This window comes from Erigeron canadensis, chromosome 2 (genome assembly GCF_010389155.1).
Source record: "Erigeron canadensis isolate Cc75 chromosome 2, C_canadensis_v1, whole genome shotgun sequence".
Classification (NCBI taxonomy): domain Eukaryota; kingdom Viridiplantae; phylum Streptophyta; class Magnoliopsida; order Asterales; family Asteraceae; genus Erigeron; species Erigeron canadensis.
Genome location: NC_057762.1, coordinates 16707369 through 16721019, shown reverse-complemented (window position 1 = coordinate 16721019; position 13651 = coordinate 16707369). Strand labels below are relative to the sequence as shown.

General features: G+C 35.2%; 1 protein-coding gene across 1 annotated transcript; it reads left to right on the top strand.

The window, feature by feature from the left end:
* Positions 1-2058: 2058 nt before the first annotated feature.
* Positions 2059-5608, top strand: LOC122589279 (receptor protein-tyrosine kinase CEPR1-like). The gene is made up of 2 exons (XM_043761554.1): positions 2059-4586; positions 4939-5608. Exons 1-2 carry the CDS (start codon positions 2117-2119, stop codon positions 5301-5303), a joined length of 2835 nt encoding a protein of 944 aa, XP_043617489.1. The 5' UTR covers positions 2059-2116; the 3' UTR covers positions 5304-5608.
* The last annotated feature ends 8043 nt before the right edge of the window (positions 5609-13651 follow it).

The following is a 13651-nucleotide window of genomic DNA, read 5'->3' as shown; positions in this document are numbered from 1 at the left end:
GTAAGGGTCTTCGTATTAAAAAAAGTCTTAGTAACTTTTGTCATTATTATTATTATATATACTACTTAAAATATCTTTCTTCTTTATTTATTAATTGAAACATCTTAATTAATATACTTATAATATCTTTAATAAAATAATTTATTAACATAAATTCCTCGATCCTTAAAGTAATAACACGATATTCTTTAATATCAATTATTTTTACATTTACCATCATTGCCGCCCCACCACCTATCGCCGCCATCACCTGTAGTCGCCGCCGCCACCACCATCCCGTGTCGTTATCACCATCATTGTCGCATTGCGCGGACATATTCCTTGTAAACGTCGTACAATGTGGGAAAGCGGTTTATCAGTTTATAAGCTTGATCGTGTATTATCTTTTATTTATTAGATATAGTCTTATCTCTTATTTTGTAAGCTTGTTCATGATTTATCTTATTTCATGTTAAGCTGTTTTATGGGATAATGACCTGTGAATGTAACGAACTATGACAAAATGTCTATGTTATGTATTGATCTAATCGGAGGTCTATGTTATGTAACGAACTTATCAAAACTGTCTAAGTGATGCATGCTACCGGGTAATCTACATGTAGCCGGTTACCATCCATTTTTTTAAGAGATAATGACTTGTGGATGTAGTAAACTATAACAAAATATCTATGTTATCTATTGATCTAATCGGGGGGTCTATGTTATGTAACGAACTTACCAAAACTGTCTAAGGGATGCATGTTACAGGCTAAAGCTGGTCACCAATTTTTTCCCTTTATTTTTTAATTTTAATAATTAATTTATTTATTTAACATATATAAATAATTATAAGTTATGGAAACATATAAGTTCCTCTTCCCGAGGCGCCGCCTACCCCGGGACCCGAGCCCGTGGGAGTCCCCGAATTACCGCACCCTCTACTCCATATCTTCTAGCCGCCACCTACCTCCCCATTTTTCCGATCAACCCTAACACAATCATATACCAAAAAATCAAAGATCTCAAAAATTAAAATCGCATTTGAAGATTACGATCTCTTATAAGGTCAAGAACCTGAAACCAATCATTACATATATTCTCAAACATATACACATTGACAGACACAAATCTAAGGGTACATATATACAACACACAAAAACAAACAATGAGAGACTATGGGACGTATTCTTACATGGCTTCTTAAAGCATAACTTAGAATTGAAATGAAAAAGAATAACTAATTGCTAGATTTTAGTTAAAGCAACAAAACAACAAACTTAGAAGAACGCATCACAAGCCTAAAGCTGAAAGATCAAATCCTCTTGACCTTAGAATTCATCATTTCTCTTTTTGGGATATTAATAAATAACTAAATGGAAACAAGAAAATATCAGTTCTCAAATACTCGGGAGGAGTTGGAAACAATAAATAACATGCATCACTTAGACAGTTTTGGTAAGTTCATTACATAACATAGACCCCCGATTAGATCAATACATAACATAGACATTTTGTCATAGTTCACTACATTCACATGTCATTATCCCTTTAGATGTTAACCGGCTACCTGTAGATTACCTGGTAGCATGCATCACTTAAACAGTTTTGGTAAGTTCGTTACATAACATAGACCTCCAATTAGATTAATACATAACATAGACATTTTGTCATAATTTACTACATCCATAGGTTATTATCCCCTGTTTTATTTGAATCAAAAGAGGGTATTTAGTTATACAAAGGGTTAATGGGATAAACCTATACCGGTATACTATTTGTTTTTTCATTAGTCTAAGTTACTCGTGAATATTGGAAGGTTCTTATCACCTTAAATAACTTTCTCGATGAGCAGATCCTTTTAGTTGAACTTCTCGAAAAAAAACCCCTATCTGCAATTTGAACTCAAAGACTTTATTCTCCCTAACCCGTTGTAAGACACACTAGCAACCAATCCACAAAAGTTAATTGGTTGCTACAAGAGCATCTTGACATCTTTGACCTCCCAAATATAATGATTGACCAATCATCCCGTTTATATATCACCTCTTATTCCATTACTCCCCTACTAATATTGCTACATACACATTTTAGTTTTTCATAGTTTTTCAGTTTGTAAAGTTGACTCACAATTTCTCCAATGGGTTTTCACTCCTTTTTCATCTTCCATCTTATGTTTGTCTTTTCACTTTCAAGCTCCTATGCAACCACCGTTCTTAACCAAACTGAATTCTTCACACTAATAAAAACTTCACTATCAGGCAACTCTTTCCATGACTGGGATGGAAACAATGTATGCACCTACACCGGTGTAGCTTGTAACGATAAAGGGTACGTCGTTAAAATCAATCTTTCGGGGTCCAATCTATCAGGCCAGATCCCAGAAAACATATGTTCTTACCTTCCGCAACTGAAAACTCTAAATCTTGGTCATAATGATATTCATGGCAACTTTCCATATAGCATAACCAACTGTTCATCACTTGAAGAACTCAACTTGACACATACAAATCTTGCTGGAAACTTGCCAGACTTTTCTCCAATGGTCGTTCTCCGATTGCTTGATTTATCCTCTTGTTCTTTTACGGGTAAATTTCCCTTGTCTTTTGTAAACCTCACAAACCTTGAAGTGCTAAACTTCAATGAAAATGGTGGTTTTGATCTATGGAGATTGCCTGATGATATTTCCAAGCTGACCAAGCTCAAATCCATGATCTTGAGTACTTGCATGCTTAGTGGTTCCATCCCCAAAACCATTGGGAATATGACATCTCTAGTTGACCTTGAATTATGTGGAAACTATCTAGTTGGTTCAGTCCCAAAAGAAATTGGTTTGTTAAAAAACTTGCAACTTATTGAGCTTTACTACAACAACCTTGTCGGTGAAATACCTCAAGAGCTCGGAAACCTGACCGAGCTAACAGATATCGATATGTCTGTAAACAAGTTAACTGGAAGTCTACCAGAATCCATATGCAGATTACCCAAGTTGAAAGTATTGCAGTTTTACAACAATAGTCTCACTGGAAAAATCCCACGTGTGCTTGATGACTCGAAAACTTTGGTCAGTTTGTCCCTTTACAGCAACTACTTAACCGGTGAAGTTCCACGGAATCTAGGGAGATATTCACCTTTGATGCTGTTTGATTTGTCAGAAAATCAGTTAACAGGTGACTTGCCACAAGAGATATGTAATGGAGGTAAGTTGCTTTACTTGTTAGCACTTGACAATAACTTTTCTGGTGTCATGCCTCAAAGTTATTCCAAGTGTTTTTCGGTTATCCGTTTTAGACTAAGTTCTAATCGTTTGTCGGGTAATATACCCGAAGGGATTCTAGCACTCCCTTCTGTGTCGATTATCGATTTGAGTTATAATTTTTTCACTGGTTCAATTCCTCTAGGAATAAGAAATGCTAGAAACTTGTCTGAATTGTTCTTACAAAGTAACATGATCTCTGGACCCATCCCTTCTGAAATCTCACACCTTTATACTCTTGTAAAGCTTGATCTAAGCAACAACAATATTTCGGGTCCAATACCTTCTGAAATTGGCAATTTAAATCGCCTCAATCTTCTTCTGTTGCAAGGAAATAAGCTTACTTCTTACATTCCCAATTCACTCTCTTCATTAACATCTCTAAATGTTCTTGATCTGTCTAGAAATCTTCTAACTGGTTCTATCCCAGAAAGCCTTTGTGATCTGCTTCCAAGTTCTATGAACTTTTCCAATAATGAACTTTCTGGACCAATCCCTGTTTCTTTCGTAAAAGGAGGAGAGTTAGAAAGCTTTTTAGGCAACCCGAAACTTTGTGTTTCTGAACAGCCTAACTTATCAGAACAAAATTTCGCCATATGTTCAGAAAAATACAATAAGAAGAAGGTTAATTACCTTTGGGTTATCGTTGTTTCGGTTGGGATCATTGGGATTGGAGGCATTTTGTTTCTTAAGCGATGGTTTGGCAAAGAAAGAGACGTTCAAAAACACGAAGAAACATGGTCATCGTCTTATTTTTCATACAATGTGAAAAGTTTTCATAGAATAAGTTTTGATCAGGATGAAATAGTGGAAGCAATGATCGATAAGAATGTGGTTGGACATGGTAGTTCGGGTACTGTTTACAAAATCGATCTTAGCAATGGAGAAGCCGTAGCTGTTAAACGACTTTGGAGTCAGAAAACAAAAGATGACTCTGCTGATGACCAAGAGATTATGAACCGAGAGTTGAAAACAGAAGTGGAGACTCTAGGAAACATACGGCACAAAAACATTGTGAAGTTATATTGTTACTTTTCAAGTTTGGATTGTAACCTGTTGGTTTATGAATACATGCCAAATGGAAACCTTTGGGATGCACTTCATAGAGGCAAATGTCTTTTGGACTGGCCAACACGACATCAAATTGCGCTCGGTATAGCACAAGGTTTAGCCTATCTTCATCATGATCTGATGCCCCCCATCATTCATAGAGACATAAAATCCACAAACATCCTACTAGATAAAAATTTTCTACCGAAAGTTGCAGACTTTGGGATAGCAAAAGTTGTAAGGGCTAGAGGGAAAGACTCCACCACCACTGTTTTTGCAGGCTCCTACGGATACTTTGCACCAGGTAAATTCTGAAACATATTTAATTTAGATGTGTCAAAACGAACATACTGGGCTCGCAAAGTGAGTCAGCTTGTGGGATTAGTCTGCTTGCAAAGCTAGTAGGACACTCATGATTACCAAATTTAAAACAAAATGGACAGGCTATATTGGGTAATTCATTGAACCATAAAATTTATCCTATGGGTCTACTAGTTTGACTTACAATGAATTTTTCTCCTGCTCTATGTTTTCTGTTACTGATTTGTGAGTATATGATAACAAAATCATAATTGTAGAAGTAAAAAATTATTTATTATTTGAATATTAAGACTTACTCATGAGAAATTACTAAACCACAAATTGATGTTAATTAGAGTATGCATATTCGTGCAAAGCAACTACAAAGTGTGACGTCTATAGTTTCGGGGTAGTGCTAATGGAGCTAATAACTGGTAAGAAGCCAGTGGAACTAGAATTTGGAGAAAACAAGAACATCATATATTGGGTTTCTACCAAAGTAGAAACAAAAGAAGGAGCATTTGAGGTTTTGGACAAGAGACTTTCGGGGTATTTCACAAATGAGATAATCAAGGTTCTTCGCATAGCCATTCGTTGTACAAGCAAGACAGCAGCCCTTCGTCCGAGCATGAATGAGGTTGCTCAGTTGTTAATCGAGGCAGACCCTTGCAAATTCGATTCTTGCAAATTGACGGACAAGACCAAGGAACCAATAAAGTAAATGTACGTAATATTGAAGGAATAACTTTGTTTACTTCTTTGAGGCTTTAGAACAAAGTAGCTTAGGATCTACGACGAATAGTTTTATTGCTTTCGGAGATCTTTTGAGAAAAAACTCATTGTAAAAGTCAGCTTACTTCTCTTTGTCCCCAAAACTAATTAGGTAACAGCAGTATTAATTATATCAAGTGTAGTACATAATTAACAAAACATAGATTTCACAGCACCATTTTTCTTGGTCTACTATGCTTGTGTATTGGCTTCATCATGATATAAATCTTGGACAATGAAAACTTGTATCCTCAATTTTTCATGTCAGTGTAACAGAAGGGATCGGATGAACATTCATTATTTAATAAAACAACCAACTAGCAACAATTAATTTGATATCCTGTATGTAAGAGGGACTTTGGGTCTTACGCACGTTAGAGCCAAAAACTGTTCTCGTTATCTTATATATAATGTCTCATCATCGATCCTGATTTAATTATCGACTGCTCTAGGAATCGCTAACTACTTGCAGGTTTGGAACAAATGATGTTATGTGATCGATTAGGCTTCCTCAACGTACTTTCTTGTTATCTTCTAAGTGGTCCATTATAATTAATTAACCATATTCCACAATATACATCATTATCATTTCTGTACATATACCAGCAACAAAATGGAATGTAGAAATTGTTAATGTTCTTCTATATAAAGATACACTTTTCATTGTCTAACATGAAGTAATATTGTACAACCAAGTGGACATGTTACATTACCCAATAGAAAGAATGTATCAAGAATATATGCAAGGAATTAAAGTGTTATACATACACGTGTGAAAGCACCATTATGTGATGAGTGGTATTTTGGGTCCTTTTAAAGTAGAAGAGATTCAGTGGGAGGATTATTCTTTTTCGCATGGTGGAGAATCCATACACACTAAAGTTATTAGCTTTTTCGTAATGATTGGCACTAGGGTAATGGTGTAGTGCCAAAACTTTGACAAATTGACAAATTTGGTAAGTTTTTAGCCAATGACAAGGCGACATGTGTCGTTGCCAAAACTTTCCCAAATTGCATGGTGTAGCAAACAAAACTAGTCAAAACTTGCCAATTTACTAACGTCGGAAAAACATATAAAAGGTAACCGAAAAATAATCAAAGTTGCCAGAAAACATAAAAAGTGACCTTTTTTATAAAATAAAAATTTGGGCTCAGAATTTGGGGGTCGGGAATTTCGGAAGTCGGAGACGCCATGACTGCTAACCCGGAGGTTTACCCCGCCAAGATATGCCTCAAATCATCTGAGTCCCATTTTTACGAACATTTGTATCATCATCGCCTATTTAACATAACACCAACAACCAAATTGTTCAACGATACCATCATCGGTTAAAACTACTTTTTTCGGCTACCTATTGCTTTAATGGAACAGAATCCGGCAACGCTACCAAGGAAAAATCCTGCAACACTACCGCTAAATTAACAATACCAAGCTAATCACAAACATGCAATTAATGGCAATGTAAAAAGATAAATATACATATAAGCACCAGTAGTTCACCTAAAACCCAAGAAAGGGCTCGCCGGAAAACTAACCGCCAGCAGCAACAGTTAACCATAAACCTAAGAAAGGGCTCACCAGAAAACCGATGCAACCAACAGCAGCAGCAGCAGTTCACCGGAAACCCAAGAAAGGGCTCGCCGGGAAACAGAAACAAACAAGGCAACCGGAAACCCTATCGATTAAACCGCAAACCCCAAAAAAGTGGTCGCCGGAAAACCGAAGCAACAAGTAGTCAAATAGCCAACTACACCGTTAAAAAAGTGAACGCTTCTAGCCGGCAACCACCGGAAACCCTAAATAGGCGTTTCGGATCTCACCGGAAAGTATGCAATATAACGTTAAGGAGCATCGACAAGTTTTATCGGCATGTATTCCGGCAATAGAAGCCAAGAAAAACATAGATCTAGCCAAAAAAAATGTCGATATATATAGCCAAAACTAGCCGATGCATGTGCTATAGGGTTGCCAAAGAGTCATTGCTAGCCGATGCTTTTTGCTGATATAAATAGCCGACTACACCCTGCCCCTTATGGTCTACACTCTATAACAATGACGTCTAACTTAAACTGCATTGTAATAAGTTAAACTACTCTATAAAGGGAAAAAAGGGATTGTTACTTTGTCTGCTTCTTCGAAGGCTAAGCGGTGCTGTCAAAGTTTTCACGATTTCAATTTGTCGATTGTCCTCACTTTTCATTTACTTTGCTGGTGATGATTTTCTATAATTCTTGATAATTTTTTATGTAGATAAAGGGCCCATTTCTTTTTTTAGTCAGTAAGTGCTGAATGTTAAGGATGTCTGTATGTATTAAGTAAAATATAAGTAATTGACGGTTATTTTGTGTATTAAGTCTAAAGAAACATGAAACTTGACTGAATGATTAAGTTCTTAACTATTAAGGGCTTGTTTGTTTATTTAGTCATTAAGTGATTGAATGTAGAAAGTGACTGAATGAAAACATAATGTCTGTATGGATTAAGTCAATATAGTTGTTTTTTTACTTATGAAGTTAATAACAAACATATTTGATTGGCTTTTTTTTAGAACAGCATTATAATCTATTCATAGTCCTAAATTATACGCATGCCAACTTAATGAATTAAATCAATCAAGATTAAGTCATGATTTTTTAATTAAGACATTATCAAACATTACCTAAGTTTATTAACTTAAAAGGAAACAAGGCCAAAGACTAGTTACAGGCCCTATCCATGTTCATCTTATTTTTTTACTATTTAACAATATGCTAATTTGATAACATGCACTACAAGAAAACTTGGTTAATAGGACGCCTAAAAGTGTCCTAAAATGTGACTTTATAGGACTTTTCATCTAATAGGACCAATACTAAAAGCGTCTTATGTAAAGGGGTCCTAATAGGTAATGGCGTCCTAAAAAATGATAGGACGAATTTAGGCGTCCTATAATGAGGTGTTTAGATACCACAAAATGCGTCCTAATAGGTGTTATAGTATGTAAGAATAGACTTATTAGGACCAATTTAGTTGTCCTAACATGAGTTTTTCTATCTAATTGTTAGAAATCCAAAAATAGTGATAAATTGTAATTTAGAATAGTGGACTTACTTGTAGTTAAGTCATAGATAAATGATCACTAAGGTTGAGGGGCTAAATGTGATATTTAGCATATCTGAGTATTTAGACTTTAAATACCCCCTCACACCTTAGAGATCATAACTTTGGAAAACTTTTAACACACATTAATTCCAATCAGCCAATTTCCAATCACACACACTTTCTCTCTCAAAACACACACTCACACCAAAAAACACACACACCTCAAATCCGCCATTGATGACGTGAATTCGGTGTAGAAATCGTGTTATCACATGTGGTATCAGAGCATAATATCATTCTGATATCGATCCATAACTGAATTCAATCACAGATTCATTAAAATTAAAAAAAAAATTCTGTTCGTAAAACGATCTTCATCTTTCTTCAATTTTCACCTTTCAAATCAAATAAAATCATAGTTATTTGTTCACCAATAGATTCTTAGTAGTTAATAACATAATCCTGTCAAGTTTCAAGTTCTAATTCGAGATAAATCTCGAGTTTGAATTTTGGCTTTTTAGCGCGAAATTTGGGATTCGAATCTGTTGTGTTTTGTGTTGAATTTTTTTCATAGATGTGTAGCTGAAGTGAAAACGAGCAGTTTGCAATTAATTTCAAGTTCTAACTCCTAGTAATTCGAAAGTTATTGAAGCTTTTTGAAGTCGTTAATGGAGTTTTTGTATAAATCTGCTTTGCTGATGAAGAAGATGATCTCTGGACGATTTGGACTAGGACGATCTCTTTTAGATCGTCTCAGTCTTTGAAAGCTTAATTTTCATACTTGTGCTTTGTGGCTTGTAGGACGATCTTCTCAAGATCGTTCTAACAAGTGAGATTGTGTGTGGTGAAGTGTTTGTTTGTGAATTTTGGTTGGGAACCAAATTCACTGTGGCTAACTAATCCGTAAGGATTGGTTTGGTCAATTCAAACACTTGGAAAGTGTTTACACTTGAAAGTTTTGTGACTGAAAGCTATGACGATCTCTTTAAGATCGTCTCAGCTCATTGAACTTAGGACGATCCTGTCAAAATCGTCTCAGGTTCTTGGGTAACTGATCTTATAGATTGGTTTTGCTCAAATTTCTTTCCTTCTATTACATATTGTTACTCTGTCTGAATCTTTACAAAATACTTAGAAAAATTCTTCAACTCAACAATACCCAGGACGATCTTCTCAAGACCGTCTCATTTCTCAAATACCAAAACGATCTTCTCTAGTTCGTTCCATTTCTTAAACTTCAATCTAAAAACAAACTTCAATTTCAGTTTCATTCCTTACTTAGCCAAATTCCACTAAATACTCCAAGACGATCTCTTTCAAATCGTCTTACCTTTCCTTCAATCTAAGACGATCTCCTCTAGGACGATCTCTTCTAAGACGATCCTCTTTAGATCATTTCAATTCATGTTTTTTCTTCAACTCTTAATTCAATTCAATTTTCAAACCAAATCAATTTCAGATGGCTTCTCGTGAAGCATTGGCATTGGGTTCAGATACAAGACCTCCAGTTCTCTACGTTCTCTACCGTGGTTCCTATGGACTATGGAAGAAAAGATTTATGGACTATGTGGAACGTCAAACAAATGGTCACATGCTTAAAGATTCCATCCTTAATGGACTTGCAGTTCATCGCCATCCAACTACTGGTGCAATACTCACTCTTGATCTTTTGAATGCTGAACAAAAAGATCGAACAGCTGCAGATAACAGAGCTAGATCATGCTTATACCAAGCACTACCAGATGAAATCTATGGCTCAGTTGATTCTTACGATACAACCAAGGAGATATGGGATGAGGTGGCCAGGCAGATGGAAGGAGCTGACATGACTTCGACAATAAGATTGACCAATGTTTTGACTGAGTTTGACAACTTCAACAAATTGCCAAATGAATCTCTTGAGGCTGTTTACTATACGTTCTGCAATGTCATAAATGAACTGAGGAAGAACAATGTTAAGAAAACATAGATTGAGTTAAACATCAAATTCATCAAAGCTCTTGGTCCAGAATGGGATGATTTTGGAACACAGATTAAGCAACACCAAAATTCGACCAAGTTCACCATTCATACTCTTTATGAATCCTTCAAACTCAATGAAAACCAAGTTCTAAACAAAGCTTCATCAAGCAAAATGCCAGAAGTTGTATCTCCTGATCCTTTGGCATTGATTGTTGAGAGGAAGGTTTCTGAAGCTCTTAAGAAGCAAATGGTAGTTATTTCTTCATCAGATGAGGAGGGAGATGATATGCTGGCTACAAGAGATGGTGTCTCAGATGATCTATATCAAGCTCTTGTCGCGGTAACAAAGCATTTCAAGAGAAAATTTTACAAAGCGAGACCAACAAACAACAATCTCTGCACTTCTTCTACAAGTGCATTTCCCAAGAAGGAACACTATCATCCTAAGAGTTTGAGCAAGGTGAAGCAAGTGGATCAAAGCACGGTGAAAAGAAGGAAGGTAATGAGAAACAAGTTGTTGAGAAGGGTAAGGCATCAGACAAAAAGTGCTACAATTGTGGTGTTACTGGTCATTTTGCTATTGATTGCAAGCAACCTCGAAAGCGGAACTACAAGTATTACAAGCAGAAGATGCTGTTAGCCAAACAAGTTGAAGCAGGACATGCATTGCTCGCTGAAGATGATAAATGGCTATTACTCTCAGATGACAAGGATGAAGATCTCTCTGCTAATGTTTGCTTTATGGCGAGGTTGGCCAAGGACAAAGTCTTTGAAGCAGAAAGCACTGATGATGAATACCCAGATGATGAGGTAAATCTTAACTCTACTTTTTCATTGATTAAAGATAAAGAGTCATGTAGATTAGCTTTGTCAAACTTGACAACTTATATCAAATCTTTAGCCAAAACAAACAAAAAGTTAAAAAGTAGCATTTCATTTTCTAAAAGTGAATTTTCAAAACTTTTTGAAGGACATTCAAAATTACTTTTTGAACATGATGCTATTAAACAAGATTTTCAATCATATAAAGATAAAATTTTGGTTAAAGAATGTGAGTTGAATGCCTCTCCTGATTCTAAATTATTACAAAAATGTCACAATCTTGAAAAGACCATTCATGATCTTGAAAAAGCCAATCAAGATCTTGAAACTCAAAAGACCAATGAATGGCTTCGGGCAAATGCTGGACAAATGGATGTTGATATTCTTAATAAAAAGCTCCAAGAAGCTAAACCAAACAATGTTGAACTCGAAAGGAAGATTTCTGACTTAAATCATAATTGCTTTCTAAAAGGCATAGAGATTGAGAATCTTGAAAAACAAGTTGAGAAATTTAAAAAGAATATACTTTCCTATCAAGAAAAGTTATATAAAGTTGAACAAAATCCTCTCTTGGATTTCACTGCCTATTTCAACAAGTCAAATATTGACAAAAAGGATCTTCTTCTTGGGCTGGGATTTGAGAATATCACACCATTACAAAAAGCCAAAGAAAAAAATTGAACCTTTGTATGATGAAAAATTCCTTCGACTTGGTATGATACAACAATTTATTCGTCCATCGGATGACGAATTTGACACTGATGAAGTTGAGAAAATACCAAAAGATGAATTTCTGGTTAATTATGATGCTCTAAATGCTTCATACAAAACTAAAGAATCTTCAATTTTTAAATTGGAAGAGATTGCATCAAATTTTCTAAACCAAGAATCTGTCGGTACTCCACCTAAACCAACTAAAATGTATGTTCCAACAACATTTTTGGAAAAACAAATAGAAGGTTTACAACAAAAGGTGGAATCTCAACAAAAATTTATTAATCACCTAAAGTCTCAAAGACCGAATTCAGATGATAAATGTATTGTTGTTGATACTAAGAAAGTTTGTGAGAATGTTTCTACTCAAACTGACCTAAGTGCTTTAGTAGACCATTCTACCCAAACTACTTGTGATTCATCTACCAATTCTTCCATTCAGACCTTGACTGATTCTCTTGAATGTACTTGTCAAAATACTGCTACCTTTATAGCTGATGATTATGTGAAATCTGATTTATCTGATGAAGAACTTGCACATAGTTTAGTTTTGATATGGTGCTTCAATAGTTTTTTCACATGCAATACAATTGATGAGTTAGTTGTTCACCCTTAGCTTAGTGCTAGAATCGGTGTTGATATTTCTACTCAATTTTCTTGTGAGACCGAAGATGTGTCAGTTCAAGTTGACCTAATTTTCGAGACTACCCATGATGTGAAGTTGGACACCAAGATTCCTGATTTTTCAAAACTTTCAAAAGAATTTGAAACTAATCAACCTTCATTGAATTTTTTCACAAAAGATGATTTTGATAAAGGGATTAGTTTCCTCGAATATAAGAAACTTTGAACGAATGTCTATAGTAGGAAATAACTAAAGTTGTGTGTATTGTATGTAAACAACTTTGAAATAATGTTTATTGTATGTAAGAATTTCGTTTCAACCAATTAAAATCTGACAAGTGGCACCTGTATATGGTTGCCACGTATGTTTTCTTACATACAATAAACATTTTTTCAAGTTGCTTACATACAATACACATAACTTTAGTTTTTTTCCTACTATAGACATTCGGTCAAAGATAGTTACATTCCAGAAAACTAATCCCTTTGATAAATTCATGGAGGGAGAATATGTTTTTGATTCAGAAACTGAGAAAAAGATTGAATCTACCAAAATCAAAGTTGAAACAAAAGAGGAATCTCAAAATCCATTGTCCAAAGCTCCAACTTCATATTACTCAAAGGAACGAGTTAAGTCCAAACTCGTCGAGACTGAACTAAGGACCATTAAGTTAGAACCAAAGTTTCCTACCCCGGTTAAACATGTCAAAAAGGAACAAGCTGAGACCACACCCAGATCAAAGTATATCAAAGTGAAACTTCCAAAAGACTATCCTAATGCTTCTTCATCTAGCTCTCAATCTAGTTCTTTACCTAAGGTGTCTAAGTCTAACTCAGTTTTGCTAACTAAGGATACATCTAATGGTACAACTAGATATAGGGATAGATATGGATGGTTCTCTCATGATAAACCAAAGAAGCAAGAAGTTTCCTCACCTCCAAAAGATTCTAAAATGATGAAAGTGTTTAAATCCCCTCTTTCTAATCTTCTTAGTTTCAATTCAATAGGTGGAAAGAGCTAAATGGGTTGCTAAGACATTAGTACCTAAGTTCACTAATAATCAAAAGCATGTTAAGAAAAAGAAGAAAAGACG